Here is a 16070-nt window from a genome sequence, read left to right on the forward strand (position 1 = left end):
GCTAACATGAGTATGTAATGTAAAATGGTTTATTCAAAAATAACCTCATCATTAATGTATTTAAAAATATAATGACAAATAATTCAACTATAATGATTCAATTATTTAATAAAATTAATGTTTAACACGTACATGTTTATTTTACTACTGTTATCTGTTGCAACATCCTTTGTCTCTTTTATTTTTTGTCATTTGAAGATAAAAAATATATTTTTTTAAAAATGTATACATAATACAAAAACATAAAAGATATAGCCAAATCCAGAAGTTACATTTTCATTGTATTAATGCATTGATTGTATTGTAAAACACTGATATTTTTTTGTTTGGATATTTAATTTACACTTACTACACCTTGAAAGAAAAAAAAAATGCCAATTGTAGTATCTAGTATAAACTTACATTTATATATATATATATATATACACATAGTTTTTTAGTAACTGCAAACATGCAGTAGTATTGTGAAATTGTAAATTTAAAATGTTATCATTTTGGATTTGGGTATTTAAGATTATTGTTCTAGTATTTTATTAATACACACTAACATTGTTTATTTTAAAAAAAAAGTACAAAATTTTATTATAAACACTTTTTTTTCTCAAAAAACAAAAAACAAAAACAAACAAACATACAAAAAGACTAGTAGATCTCGGTGCAATTGTAGAGGAGAGGTGGTTTCTGTTGGGTTTTTTTTGCGACAGCAGCAGAGTGATTTTGGTGGTTCCGCCCACCCGTGACGCACTTCCGCCCCTCAGGTATATTGTGCAATGTTGTAAAAAGTCCTCTCAAAAAGTGAAGAAGCAACATGGCAGGCTGCTCCTCGGCGGCGGTGGATGACCTGTCCACGGTCCCTCTGGTCGCCCTCAACATGACCGTAAGGAAGCAGCTGAGCCTTTACTTGAACCCCCGGACCATGGTGGCCGCCGACTGGACGATGGTGGCCGAGGCAATGGGTTTCTCTTACCTGGAAATCACCAACTACCAGACGGTCCCCAACCCCACTGAGCGGGTCTTGAACGACTGGCAGGCGTGCTCGACCGAGGCCAGCGTGGGAAATTTGTTGTCGATCTTGGAGAAAGTGGAGAGGAAAGACGTCGTGGAGGACCTTCGTCCTTTGATGGGTACAAAAACTTTTCGATCTGTCAAAGTATTATTCGTTAGCTATAGGAGGCACTTCCGGTTTCAAAATGAAACTTTTTCAATGCACGTAGCACTTCCGCAAACCGCGATTTACTTGAACTTTTCTGCTTGCGGTCTTTTTTTCTTTCTTTTTTTTTTAATTTAACGCCGTGTTATCTGCAAATGTTGATCAACATGCTTAGTTTGATATAAAAGTACATGCACATAACTAAATGTAAAAAAGCCGTCTGTACAATTAATACTTAAGATAATTGAAAACTATTACAGTTGCGAAGTACACTAAATTGCCTTCCATGGCGGGGGTTACGTGCCAGACCAGCCCGGAATAAGGGACATTATTACAAAAGTATTTATATCAACACAACGGCAAATTTTAATCAGACATACATGTCCCTAAAAAGTCCACCTGTTGCCGAACCTAACTCTTAATTCATAGATATTACTAAATATATTACTTTGTAATCAAATAATATATGTACTTATTATGAAAACTTGGTGTGCTGGAGAAAAACTGATGACAGATTCAGAATTGGAACAAAAACAAAAAAATCTAGAAAAGTTTACTTAAAACTCAGATTAAAACGTAAAAATTAGGTGACCTGTGTTATTTTAACACACTTAAAAATAATAAAAACACTTTTAAAAACAATATATTGAGAGCAGTGGATAAGACAAAACTATTGTGCACCAATCCCTCTGGATTTACAATAATGAATCCCCCCCCCCCCCCCCCCCAAGCTAACAAACCTATCTTGTCACAATGGAAGTCATTAATCATGCTCAAAAATGTACACTACAAAAAGAACCTAAATCCGTCACTGTCTGTAGGTGTAAAAAGCAGGATTAAAAATTTCGCATCCATTCATCTTCAGCAAAAAAGTTGATCTTGAAACACTTAGTGTTTTCACTCATTCTTCTTTGCAATTTGTTAAACATAAGTGTGCCGCCATCTTGTGGCAAATAGTGGAATTGCAAACAAAATAAAGGCGAGGGACAGAAGTTATGAAAAATAAATCTGAAATGTAGACGCGGAACCCGTGGTGGAGGGAGAATAACTATCTTTTTTTGTGTGTATGTCCACCAGAGGAGGATGTAAAGAAATATCATGAGAGTTTGAAAAAAAGGGCCATTCGCCCACTCCAAGTCCCCGAGGTGGACAGCTGCATCCCTCGCACGCCCGAGCGGTCCGGCCTCACCCTGGAGGATGATCCGGATGGTCAGTGACCACTTTTTCACTTTTTCATTTGGACTTTCAGCAGAAATTGCATTCTATACTTTTTATTATTGTTCTGTTTTGTCTCCAGGTTCTCCCGAGCTATTTGACGCTTTCATTTGTTACTGCAAGAGCGACATCACATTCGTGCACGAGATGATCCGAGAGCTGGAGCAGACGGATTACAGGCTCAAGCTTTGCGTATTCGACCGCAACGTCCTGCCTGGCTCGTGCGTGTGGACCATCACCAGCGAGCTCATTGAGAGGAGGGGAGATAATAATGCGTCATTATTGCGTTTTTTGTTTCTTGATTTTTCTTCTTATGGTTTTCACTGTGGTGATTATGTGTGCAGGTGTAAGAGGATGGTGGTTGTGATCTCAGATGAATACATTGAAAGCGATGCCTGTGACTTCCAGACCAAGTTTGCGCTCAGCCTCTCTCCTGGTGAACAGTTGTTGGTTTTTTTTTGGTTCATATTTGACTTTATTCAGCCGTACCTGGACTTAACAATGCGCTCGCCTTTCTCACGATAAAAATATGTCTTCTTTGACAGTTGCATTTGAAATATTTCATGTATAGAGAGAGTTCAACGGAAACAGTAGCAAATTATAACACTAACAATATAAATCTTGTCCTTACAAACGTATTTAAGGATGTAATTCACACAAAATAACTTTGTTAGCCTTTCCTTCTTGTTTGATGACTTTATTTCTGACAACTTTTTGCGTCCTTCTGCCACGACAGGAGCTCGGAATAAACGACTCATCCCTGTGGTTTACAAGTCGATGACAAAACAGTTCCCGAGGATCTTGAGCTTTCTGACCGCGTGCGACTACACAAATCCGTACACGAAGACCTGGTTTTGGGAACGGCTGGCCAAGGCTCTTTCACTGCCGTAGATGTGACTTTTATGCATGTTTTGAAAAGTGCTCTTCTGTAATTGCAGCGACTGTAAAGGAATTATTGGGACCCAATACCAAACTTCACACTGGAACGATTTAAATATATTTGTATGTCCTTTAGAATGTATTTTGTGATTATTATGAAAAACAATGCACAAAGATATTTTTGCTAGTAATTTTTATTGTATGGTTTGAAGAGTGCAAAGCTTTGCGGCTACTATTGCACTTCCTCTTTGATTGTATGAGATTACAGCGGAAAGGGAAGTGCAAATGCAGTGCAGTATACTTCTACATTTGACTGACTGCTTTTCTCACTTATATTTTATGTTTGTACATGATGTTCTTTTTTTTTTTTACAGCAATTTGAAAAAAATAAAACTTTTTACTTTTTATGGTATAAAATGAATTTGAGTTAACCATTTTTAGAGAGGAAAACGCCAAAATAAATGCAAAAAAAAAACTCTTGACCATATTAAAACCATCCATCCATTTTCTTGACCGCTTATTCCTCACAAGGGTCGCGGGGGCTGCTGGCGCCTATCTCAGCTGGCTCTGGGCAGTAGGCAGGGGACACCCTGGACTGGTTGCCAACCAATCGCAGGGCACACAGAGACGAACAACCATCCACACTCACACGCACACCTAGGGACAATTCGGAGCGCCCAATTAACCTGCCATGCATGTCTTTGGAATGTGGGAGGAGACCGGAGTACCCGGAGAAGACCCACGCGGGCACGGGGAGAACATGCAAACTCCACCCAGGAAGGTCCGAGCCTGGACTCGAACGGGAGACCTCAGAACTGGGAAGCAGACGTGCTCACCACTAGACTACCGTGCCGCCCCATATTAAAACCATGTAAAACAGATTTTTACTGAAGAAAAATGTAATGAAATATTTTTACACTAAATCAATTAACGGAATATTTAATTACGTGTGAATGAATAAAAAAAATCGAATATTGTAATTTTAGGAAAAACGCCTGAATGAATGCAGCAAATTTGACAAAACGTCCACTATGTGTCGTTATTGCGCAAGTCTCGCATGTTGTTCCAGCCACCACCAGTGTTGTCGGCATTGAACGCGACACGACACATCACAGCGGCGACGTTTGTCGCATTGTCCAATCAAAACGGTCTCCACTTCAAGCGTGCCCTCACTTTGCACTGCCGTTTTTGCTTCACCCAAATCTAGTACTATCAGTTACCTTTTATAATTAAGGAAAGACTTTGAGGCGATCGTAATAAGTAAACGAATCATTTTTGTTAATTGTACATTTGAGACGAAATGCCTGCAAGAATAAAACGGGAGGAAAATGAATTGAAACATAATGCACGTGTGGCGGACTCCACTCGTGACTTAACGCTCAAGTCATTAACTAATGTAATGTTGCGTGAACGTGACTCAGTAGAAAAACCCACGGTAGTGTAGTGCAGCGTGGCGCGACTGTGTTTTCATATTTGCCCTAATGCCGGTGCGGTAGTTGGTCATTCACCGCCGTTCAGTCATTCAGTGACCGCAAGCAACATGGCCGCCGAGGGAGTCCACATTTGCCGAGGAGGAATGCGGTAGGCGGGGCCGCGAGGCTTGTGTCAAACTTTGGGAATGACAGCAGGAGTGCTGCAGGATTCGCAAAGAAGGGAAAGTGTCGTCCTTGGTGCCGCTCCTTGGATTAGTTGCGACTTTTTTCCCCCCCCAACGCCCTGCGTGCGGCGCCGACACTTTTTCTTCGACGGTGTCAGATGGCAAATACCTCAGCCATGTCGGAGGACCTGAGTTCCCAACCGTGGTCCATCAACAGAGATGACTATGAGCTACACGAGGTGATTGGTATGTGATATTGCTGCTTGCTAGCTTCCCTTCCGCTTGGGAGTCTGTGAATTACGCATGCTGAACCCTGAATACAAACCGTTACGTTTTTATTTTATTTTTAAATCTCCTAAGCATCTAATTTCCCCCCGAGCCAAAGGAAGGGTGACTTAATCTTAGGACAGTCCTTGCCGGGCGGTGTTAGAACTTCGAGTATGTGGAATGTTTCCACTGAGAAAGACAGCCCCGCCCAGTTGGGCTACACCGGTATAGTGAAACGAGCGTTTGAGGCTCAATAGTGCGTGGCATGGTTAATCATATTTTGCATAGAGAAATAATTTTTTCACTGTTTATATCTTGAATAAAGTTTTACTCTGTTGTGTATTACGTAGGGACTTTAAAATAAATCGCAACTGCTTCTGCTTTTAATTTGATAAGAATTTGAATTGTTTAATTTCTCCAAAAATCTTTAATGTAGAAAAATGAAACCATTCAAACCGCCAAAAATAAATAATTAATCTTTTATCAAATTCATTTTCACTGCTATACCTTTAACGATCATTGACTTAACCGCTCAAACAATTGACTTGTGAAAATTAAGGATGGGCAAGTACCGATACCAGGTATCTGTATCGGGCTGATACTAAACATAAATACTAAAATTATTAAGGTATCAGTATTCTTGATGTATCGGCAGCCCTCTTGTGGCTGTTTTACGATCAGGACCTAGAAATGACAAATTAGAAGAATAGAAAAGTGTCATTTTCATGCAATTTTAAGGGGAAAATGCTATATTGAGATGCTCATTTAATGTTTTAATAATAATAATAATAATAATAATAATGCATCAGATTTATATATCACTTTTCTAGACACTCAAAGGTGCAGTTTTTCTTTTGTTTGAAAAACTGCAAGTCAGGCTTTATCCAAAGATCTTGCAGCCCTCAGGTTCCACACCCCTGCTCTACCGAGTCACGTTTGCATCCTTGCACTGTCCCATCCTTCAGATAAGTGACCCTGCCCTCGCTTTGCCCCACTTTGCTAAGAACACAAAGGTGTGTGCGCGTATGTAGCAGACCGGTGCAGCGTCACCCGGTCAGCACCTCGGAACAGCTAGCACAAAATGTGACGACTTCTGCTGGAAAGCACCAAAAATATATCAGCAAAAGCCTACTAGAACATCTGAGAAATGGGTAAATCAGATGCACATTGGCAGTTGTGTGCTGTACTTTCATTTAAGTCTCACAGCAGTTCATTTTCAGTTGGATTTTACATTTTATGTCACTTAAATGTAGTTAAAAATGCTTTATTTTCCACAGCCAGTTTTATAAGAGGGGTGAATTTGTATGCACTCCCTCCGTTGGTGATTGGTGTATATGAGGAAGGGGGGTGGACGGTGACAAGCACACCATTGAATGCTGCTAAAGACGCAGCGATTACACCATCACAAAGCTAATGTGTCAGGGTACACAAACTGTGTTGTGCTAATCACTCTTTTACCCCACTCTTTTTTTTTTTCTTTTTTTTTTTTCTTAGAGTAGGGCTCAACAATTAATCAAATTAAAATCTGATATCGTTTATTGAAATACAGATTAATTTATTTCTTGTGTTTAAAAAAAATGCACAGGAAGAGAACTTTGAAAAATTATTTGCATGTTAAATCGTAGAGTGGTGGTGGTGGTGGATTAGATTATTTTGCAAAATTGTTGAGCCCTAATATTTATATTTTCTGCAACATTGCCACTACAAAAACAAAAAAATAATCCTAAAATTTCAATTAAAAAAAGTCTTGTGAAGCTAGCTTGTGACATTGACACGGCCCTCGCATACGTGCTCCATTAAGAAGCTAATTCAAGGCCATGCTAATCTGATCATGTGCCTTTTGCACTTAATGAACTCGAGCTGACCCCAGTGAGACTTCTCATTAGTAGTCGGAATCGCCTCCTTGTGTTTTCAAACCACTTCAATCAATTTAGCAATTTTTTTTATTGCTTCTTCTGCACTCTTGTCCAAGGATGTTGGAATACACTAACCTTAGAGCAGAGTATTTTAAATGAGGATACCCGGACTGCCGGGATTATGTTGTTTGTGTGAGTCCGCAAAATAATCTGTAAAAATTATGTTGTTTAATTTTAAAAAGTTAATATATGGGGGCTGTCCTACCAATGAATTAATCATAATCAACCAATAACTTCTCCTTATATGGGGTTTAAGCAACATACAGTAAGAGCTTCTTTGTCACAATGTCACTTTCACACATTGGAAGCGTTATGGCAACAGCCATAATATGGCTGGTCAAGATATATGCTTACAGAAAACACATGGCAAAGTATTGCAAAGAGCAAACTTGTTTTGTCAATGTTTCGGTTTTTCCTTTCTTTTTTTTTTTTTTTTTCTTTTTACGTTGTCCGCTGCTTTGGACACCGTCTCAGAGTGGACGCTTGACTTGAAAATGTTGTTTGAGAAAGTCCTTCCGACAGTATACTGTATACATTTGTGATATTTATGTCAAGGTTGTGATGGAAGCAAATTTTGGAGCCTAGAGAGGGGGGAAAAAAAATGTTACGCTAGCACAACCTAGCACATGGATAATTTACTAATGAATCAGATCTTAATAGTCACAGTCTCAAATTTACTATCAAACCAAACAGAGAGAATTATATGTTGAGCCAATTTGATAGCTTTGCCTTAGAGTATGCTTATCTTATTGCTAAGATGCTAATGCTAGATAGGCTAACAATTAGCATTGACATGGAAGCGTTCTAATGCTTTCTGCAACGGATATTTCTTTATAAATGCTTCAAACAGCTTCACTCTTTGTATTCCTGATAGGCACATTTAAAAGTTGTTTTAAATGTGCCTTTAAAATTTCCTAGCGCTTATGTTTTACTATCAATGATTAAGTCGTCTCCTGCCGTATCATTAGCAGGCGAAGCGTGAAGTTTGGAGCAGTGCCCGCTCGCTGCTGTTGCCAACGCCAACCCACAATTGATATTGTCTGACAGTTGGTCAATAGCGCCGCGTTCTCTTTCGTCCAAAGCGGGAAAAGTTGTGAACTGCTCCTCAGATGTCCACAAGAATGTCATAGTAAAAAGGACACTATTGGAAAAGGAGGAGGAGGACGTCGCTGGTTTGATGGATTCCGAAGAACGATCCATCTCAGACTTGCTCAGCTGGTCTTTCCACTTCTTTGTTCTGCGTTGAACAAAGCCTGCAAACCATGATTTATGGCTGCTAGCAGCCTGTCAGGTGACTTGCCTATTCATGATTCGTTTTCCGATCATTTTTACTGAAAGGATTTTCATTCAACACAGTGAATCACATTAGTCACTACTAAAAAAACAAACATGTTAAATCAATTACCAACATTTCATATTACGATAATAAAGACCAAGCCCTGCTGCAAATAGTGAAAAACCACAAGTATTTGACACACTTTTACAAATTACAGTAGTTTAAATTCAATCATAAACTTGATCTCATAACAGTTTGTCTCAAACTCATAACCTTAAAAAGTTATGGTTTACAGATTTTTTTTTTTCCCCAGAAAAATGCCCCAGAACTCATCACTGACATTCAAATCTCTCACTCGTGATGTATTGCCTCAACATACTTTAACACCAATTACTACTTTCTTATTAGCTGGGACTTTAGTGCCATCTTTTGGCATACTGGGGCTTTACAGAAAAAGTATAAATATTAAACAGGTGATTTATTTATTTTTATTTTTGTCAGCAAATAGCTGAGTATAAAAATTGTAGATAGGTTATTCTATAAATACTGAAACCTGAATTGGCCTGTTTCAGTAAAATGTCGGTAATATTACAGTAGCCCTCCATCGTGGGTTCCATGCTCACGGTCTATATATATATTTATATATTTTTTTCTGCAATAAATAACTATTTTGGTCTAACACTGGCGGCACGGTTTAGCACGTCTGCCTCCCAGTCCAGGTTCGAGCTCAGGCTTCGACCTTCCTGGGTGGAGTTTGCAATGTCAATGTTCTCGTCATGCCTGCGTGGGTCTTCTCCGGGTACTCCGGTCTCCTCCCACATTCCAAAGATATGCTTGGCAGGTTAATTGAACGCTTGTCCCTAGGTGTGATTGTGAGCGTGGATGGTTGTTTTGTCTCCGTGTGCCCTGCGATTGGCTGGCAACCAGTACAGGGTGAACCCCGCCTACTGCCCGAAACCAGCTGGGATAGGCTCCAGCACCCCCCGCGACCCTTGTGAGGAATAAGCGGTCAAGAAAATGGATGGATGGATGGTCTAACGCTCAGAAAAATCGAATGTAGTTCTACGTTTCGCCACGAGATGGCGGCACCCTTAATTTGAGGCGATGTAAATTCCAAAGAAGAAGAACAACTCAAGCACGACATTACTATATTTCAGTGTTTCATAGTTTTTGTTGAAAATAATTATCCGCTGTAATCCTGTGATTTATGGCTACATGAAGCAATGACCGTAAGTGTATTTGATAATTCACATTTTTGGGCGTTATGCCTGATGTACTATTGTGAGATAAGTTTAGTTTGTTAGTTTAGAAAATATGAGATTGGTCCAGTCTGTTACTGTTTGTACAATATTCTTGTGTTGTCTATTTCTCTTGCTCTTTCTCTTAGTATATTGTGTTTAAATCCGTTCCTGTCCTAAATAAATAAATAAATGTAAAACATTTGCTGGCAATATGCTGGCAAATAGCGACACCAGCAGTTGGTGCATCCTTGTCCCAGTCTGGTATTAGCTCAAAGCTCTACTTGATTGAGTATGTTGAAATGTGACCCCAAAGCCAATATTGTCCCTATTTTTGCCATACAGAGACAGAATGGCAGAATGATTAAGACATAAAGTCATTGTGATACATAAAACAAGAAAACAGTCAATGCTAACTTTGAGAATTATTCACATTTATGCTAACTTATATATTAAATAAAAACAAAAACAAAGCAGAAGCTGCAGATCTCATTCTTTGGTTGAACTGTTGTCTTGGTCATCATGTAAGAACGCTGGAAACTTTTCTATAAGAGTTTTCCAGATAACGAAATGTCCAACGTCGTCGGTATTTGCAATCATCAAAAAAAGTGATCCTTTATTGGTCAGTCGCATCCAGGAAATGACACGGGAAATTGCAATTTTATTGGATTATCATGGAGAGCCAAACTTGCATCACGTTGAATCGCTTTGTACAGTATTTCTTCAGCATCGCTTGAAGCCATATTAGAAATGTAAACTTTTAGGGTCGGTCAGCTCTATTTTAATTAAACTCTGGGAGCAGATTTTATCTTCAACACGCCTCCTCCCATATTTCCAAATCTTCAGAGGCTCTCGGCTCAATGAAAAGTCTAAACAATGGGCACTTTGTTAATATTTGGGCATAGCCAAGATGAGGGCAAAGGGGGGTTAGGAAAAGCTTAGTGGAGGGTGGACGAGCACGCTGCTCATTCTTTCGCCCCTCAAAGCTTCTTGCCAGAGGAAAAAGTGCTCTCAGCATTGCACGCGTCAACCACGGATTGAGTGCAAACTAATGCGCGATGAGACCTTTAGGAGGCCTTTGATGAATATTAAAAGCATTTTATCTTGGATTTTCCATTGGATTGTTCTGATTTTTTTCCACTAAAACCAACCAACGTTCTAATAATTACTAAAGACAAATAAAAGTCAGTGATATGGCTGATGGATGGTGACTCGATTCGTGACCATTCAATTGGCCGTACGGGAGATTCCCTCATCTGTGGTCACAGTTGTAAGCTGTAAAAATAACTGTCCTGTTACGTACCACAGGACAGACTAATCCGAGCGGGGTGGATGTCGTTAACTTGATCCATAATGGGAGTGTTGTTGTTTCATTCTGGTGCAGGGAGCGGGGCCACAGCTGTGGTCCAAGCCGCCTACTGCATACCGCGCAAGGAGAAGGTGGCCATCAAGCGCATCAACCTCGAGAAGTGCCAGACCAATATGGACGAACTCTTGGTAAGCGCAAGAGCGAGAGTCGCAAATCTTTCATATTCACATTCTCAAATCTGATTGGTCCTTGTGAAAAGATCTCTCTCGGTGTTCATTTTGGACTCACTGGTCTTTAATTAAAGCGTGAGATCAGCTTCTGAAATGCTAATTTTGTGATGATAGGAAATAGCTGGCAGGTTCTTGGCTACATTTTTTTTTCTGCAGAGGAGGATTTGGCAAATTTTCGTATCTATGACATGAAGTACAGTTGGTTTTCCTATCTGTGGTTCGCCTGCAATGCCGCAGCCTGCTGGGTACTCAACCAGCAAGGAAGCTTGAAATAGAAACCAGATTTCCTTTTTTGAAGAAGAAGAAGAAGAAGAAGAAAAAAAAAATGTTTTCAACTAAGTCTGTGAAATTCTTGCATGGCAGAAAAGTTCTTAGCTATGCACGCGCAAACATGGCACAACAAAAATAATAAGCATAATCATGCAATAACAAAATAAACACTATTTTGTTTTGAGTTTCTTCATATATTTTTTTCAGAATGAAACACTTTGAGTTTTATACACATGAATAAAAAGATTGATCCTTGATCTTTGCAAGGAATCCCTTGTGCCAAAACAATCTTTTGACGTCTGTGCTCCGCCGAGTGCCTTCCTCGTCCAACAATATGTTTATGTTTGTCGGCCGTGACGCCACGCTGTTCCCACAGTGGCTTCTCTGTGCGAGCGCGGCACCAGTTTGCGACACAGCCCCGCCTGGGCTCGGATCATGACAATCAGTCATTTAGTCGTTCAGCTTGGATGTCCTGCCACATGCAAGCCGTCTGACTCAAAAACAAAACAAAACCGTCACCGTGAGAGGTCTGTTTCCTGGAGCGCACTCATGTAATTTTGTGTTCTCTTACATTGACTCGAGCATCCATCACAGGACAGATGATGATAATCTCGACGTGAGTCCAAACTTTTTATTTTTTGGCTTGAACAGATCACGGACTGGTACTAATCCAAAGTCTGTGAAACTGTTCGGTTAAAGTTCTGCTGTAAAATAACACTCATCTCCACTTGTCAAATAAATCACGACAAGTAAAAGGTATGACGGCGTCATGCAAAGTGTGGCCTCAAACAGTTCAAAACAATTTATGGCGCAGGTGGCTGGCTCAGTGTCAGGTTGACAGTTGGTTGTTTCCGGGTTGGATCACCATAAATTTCAAGCCATCCTCATGCCTGGGTATTTATGGTGAGGTCATGCGCCTCAACTAACCCTCACAAATGGTGGTATTTTTTCCAATCCGCCACCTGGTCGGATGGTGTTTCTTTGTTGATAAAGGTCATGTGCATCTGATGTCCATTACATCTGTGACACTCGTATTTAAACCTAAGCAGAGCTCGGGCCATGTGATTTGGCCTAAAATATATATTTTCCTGTTACGGTAACAGTACACTATATATCTGAATATTAAATTAAGTACAAGAATAAGATTAGATAGATAGGTATATAAAGTAGATAGATTTTTTGTTTTTAAATTGCTATTTTTGTAATTGTTTTATCAGGGATCGACTGTTATTTCTGAATGAAGATATATAATACCAGAACAAAATTTAATTAATAAAAATAAAAATGTAATAAAAAAAAAAGAAAACAAAAATCCAAAAATCACTCTATCACTAATCACTAATGTGAATAAAGAATCAGGCCGTTACCCAGCATTATTTCAAGATATCGGCACTCGCAACGGCTTTGTGGCCATTTTAAGATCAGGAACCAGAAATGAAAAATTATGAGAATGGAAAATTGCCACTAATTCCATGCAGTTTTAAGGAAAAATGCTATATTGGGATGTATAGGTCTTAATTTGTTTCATTTAATTTGGTCAACATTGACACTAATGCTTTGGCAAGTTAGCATTTTGTGCTAATGGCTTACTCCAAGCTAATGTTTGTGTTGGTGGAGCTGAATAACTGATTATATAAACAAGCTAATTTGTCCAGTCAAAAGTTGCATTATAGCCAAATCCTGACTCTTTTAATCATTTGTCTAATGTCTTGTTGTGCTCAGAACATATGGTCGCACTTCTTACCAATAACAGTACCTTAAATCCAACATGGGCCAAAAATTGTACATTTTGACATAGTGACATTCATGATTTAAAAGACAGTCAACTTTTCCATTCCATCCTCATTGATGGCGTCTGACTGTGTCCTACCCAAAGTGCACACACTTGCTTGACACAGATATGTCAGTGTGAGAGCTTTCAGCCATGAGAACATGTCAGGAAGTCCGTTTTTTTTTTTTTTTTTTTTCCCTGCGGCATACGCTTACAGTGACCTAATCCCCACAACAAAGACGCTCCCTTGGTTCTCACATTGTCTGCTGGAAAAAGATGGGCAAACCTGCCAACTGCCAGAGCACGATATCCTCCCCGTTAGCCCATTGTTTGTCTTCTGGCCCGCCGAGCGGCGCTGACCCGCCTCTTCCAGCGGGCCGAGGACAGACGGGGGTGAGGCTGGAGTGAATCCTGCTACGTTATTGTTGTGGAGTGTCCACAGATGGAAAGATGGTGAAGACAACCCACCGAGCTGTTTATCTGGCCCGCCAGACTGGAAGATATGAGGACAAGCGTGCAGTTTGGGTTCAAATGCAGGTGGAATGTAGACTCACCTGTTGTTGAAAGAACCCGATTGGTCAGTCAATGGAAAATGATCTTTTGCCGAAAGAACCTGTCAATGAAAATGATTTTTTATTTTTTTTGGCCCTTAGTAGACCCTAATGAAATTAGGGATGGGAGCACATAAAAATGTTGGCATGGTTCTCAAACGAGCACCACTAATTTTGAGTACTTTTCCACCTATGGAGCTTTTTAATGTCACCATGATGATGTCACCTGCTCATCGTGTCTGGAGTGATGAGTCGACAGAGGAGGCTCAGTGCTTGGAATTGTGTGAGCTAAGCATTTGTTAACAACGGCTCGACTCCGGGGGGCTTGTGGTGATTGATCGCTGCACTTGGTGCAATTAGAATTGTTCATTCCTCCCTGCAACCTGAAAAAGTTTGAGAAGTCCGTTTCTAAAAAAAAATCCTGGTAACTAACAATTAACAATCCATTTTAAAATTGTTTATTTGAAAGTGTCTTTTGAAGTTGATGGGTGTTTCATTTGGATGACCTCACTCTCCCTGATTTCCAAGGACACACTCACATACTTACACTTTTTTTTTTAATAGCCACATAAAAGCTTTTTTCGCTGCTGCCCATATTATGTGTTCTAGTGACCGGCCTCTGATGTCATTTCCATGCCACTTCATTTCCTTAATTGCCTCATCGTGAAATATGTCACTATTACTGCACTGTTACTGTTTCACTGAGGCCCAAGCACCAGACAATCTTCTTCTGAAGAAGAATAAATCACCTCAATGGTGCCTGCAATTAATCGCAGCGTCCATTCGTCCATGTTAGTTTAGTTTGCATGTGTCGCCGCTTCCTAGTTTCGTCACAGCTGCATATCATGCCCCAAACACAATGTCACTCTGTCATTAGTCCGAACCATCGGACCACCGACAGATTTCGTCCGTTTGTCTTAAAACTTTGGCTGTTTGATCTGAAGATGCTCAAGATGAAAACTAAAAGCAAAGCTTTTTACCTTGTTGAATGCTGTTGCCATGGCCAAGAAAAATGACACTAATATTAATGTTCTAAACATTAATGAATATGCATATGACCATGCGTAGAAAAATGACTATTTTAGTAGTTTATTGTACAATTTAAAAAGTGAGTTGAAATAGGTTTGCTGCCACCATTTTCTCATTTCCTTCCATTGGTTGCATTTCAGAAAGAGATCCAGGCCATGAGCCAGTGCCATCACCCCAACATCGTGTCTTACTACACCTCATTCGTGGTGAAGGATGAGCTGTGGCTGGTCATGAAGCTGCTTAGTGGCGGTAAGTGAATGGCGACAACTTCTACCTGTCAGCATGAGCGCATCCTCGAATCATGATGTCATGTAATTTTCGGCATGGTGATAGGAAGAGCGCGATTCATTCCCGCGGATGTCGCCCGTGATTGTGGGGAATGTGACAGCGCTGATCCTCATTGTGTTACCCGCGTGAGGTGCTTTTAACTTCCGTACAGTGTGCAAGCTAATGACAGGGCCGGGGTAATAACAGGCGTCGAGGCGTCCGTGTGGCAGAGCTGCAATTAAGGAGCCGCGTGGAGGAGGCCACCGTCGAGGAAACAGCGCAGCTGTATCTGATTACATTGTTCCTTGGCCCCAGGAATGTATCAAGTCGTTTGACGAGCAGGAAATATGTGGCCACTTCCTAATCGCGGGGGGATAGACATGATGAAAGCGATGGTCGTGGCTTTGTGGCTCCGTCTTCATGTCAGTGTAACCTTCAACGTTAACACCAGCTGTGGGATGCTGCAAATTACTTTTCTCAACAATTAATGTGAATAAACCCTCTTCCTTTATACAACTTTTATTTTTTATTGGCAATGTTTTAAGTAACATTCCAACATTCTTAGGAAAAATAGAATTTCTGTAATTTGCCAAATTATTATTATTTTTTGAATGTCTAGACAAAATATAAAATATTGTCTGCAGTTGGGGTTGAACTGATTAGTCGACTTGTTGATTTTATAGCTTCACAATGACTATTAAAGCTCCAGTAAAGGCTAACCACACAATTTTTTCCATCCTGCCTGGTTGGAGAGTACAGAAATAAGCTGATGATGGATGAGAATAGCGGTTAGCCTTGCTAGCGTTGGCGCTTCCGATTGCCGCTAGTCTTAAAAGATTTGCATATGTGGGACAGGTGGCAGCGATGCAAAATGAAACTCCGACTTTGTTGGCAAAATCTTACGCCCAATAATGTGTGGGCAACAACCGTGTGATTATTCCATAACTTTATTAATTTGACAACATACCAAGATGATGACGCATGCCACTTGATGACATTGTGTTGTAAGACCAGTACAGATACAATCAAGTGGAAATATTTGGCCAAAAGTGAGACTGGTCATTTTCAAAATATGCAAGTACATCCTACAATGCAGTATAATAAA

At 40.1% G+C, this 16070-nt stretch overlaps 2 protein-coding genes across 8 annotated transcripts in view; both read left to right on the plus strand.

The window, feature by feature from the left end:
* The first annotated feature begins 719 nt into the window (after window positions 1–719).
* Window positions 720–3649, plus strand: myd88 (MYD88 innate immune signal transduction adaptor). Of its 2 annotated transcripts, XM_077508290.1 has the most exons (5): window positions 723–1124; window positions 2228–2359; window positions 2448–2623; window positions 2708–2801; window positions 3102–3649. In XM_077508290.1, exons 1-5 carry the CDS (start codon window positions 809–811, stop codon window positions 3254–3256), a joined length of 873 nt encoding a protein of 290 aa, XP_077364416.1. In that variant the 5' UTR covers window positions 723–808; the 3' UTR covers window positions 3257–3649. The 2 variants fall into 2 exon arrangements, with proteins under 2 accessions (XP_077364415.1, XP_077364416.1); XM_077508289.1 differs by having other exon boundaries at window positions 720–1124; window positions 2448–2801.
* A 723-nt stretch (window positions 3650–4372) lies between these two features.
* Window positions 4373–16070, plus strand: part of oxsr1b (oxidative stress responsive kinase 1b) — an 85520-nt gene continuing 73822 nt past the window's right edge. For 2 of the 6 annotated variants that reach the window (XM_077509161.1, XM_077509160.1), the window contains exons 1-3: window positions 4374–5087; window positions 10923–11035; window positions 14839–14947. In XM_077509161.1, the coding sequence (XP_077365287.1) occupies window positions 5000–5087; window positions 10923–11035; window positions 14839–14947 (310 nt within the window). In that variant the 5' untranslated portion in view covers window positions 4374–4999. Of the gene's footprint in view, window positions 5088–9405; window positions 9530–10922; window positions 11036–14838; window positions 14948–16070 lie in introns of those variants that run through there. The other 4 variants (XM_077509159.1, XM_077509164.1, XM_077509162.1 and 1 more) reach the window with 4 other exon arrangements.

The sequence above is a fragment of the Festucalex cinctus genome, chromosome 20 (assembly GCF_051991245.1).
Source record: "Festucalex cinctus isolate MCC-2025b chromosome 20, RoL_Fcin_1.0, whole genome shotgun sequence".
Lineage (NCBI taxonomy): Eukaryota > Metazoa > Chordata > Actinopteri > Syngnathiformes > Syngnathidae > Festucalex > Festucalex cinctus.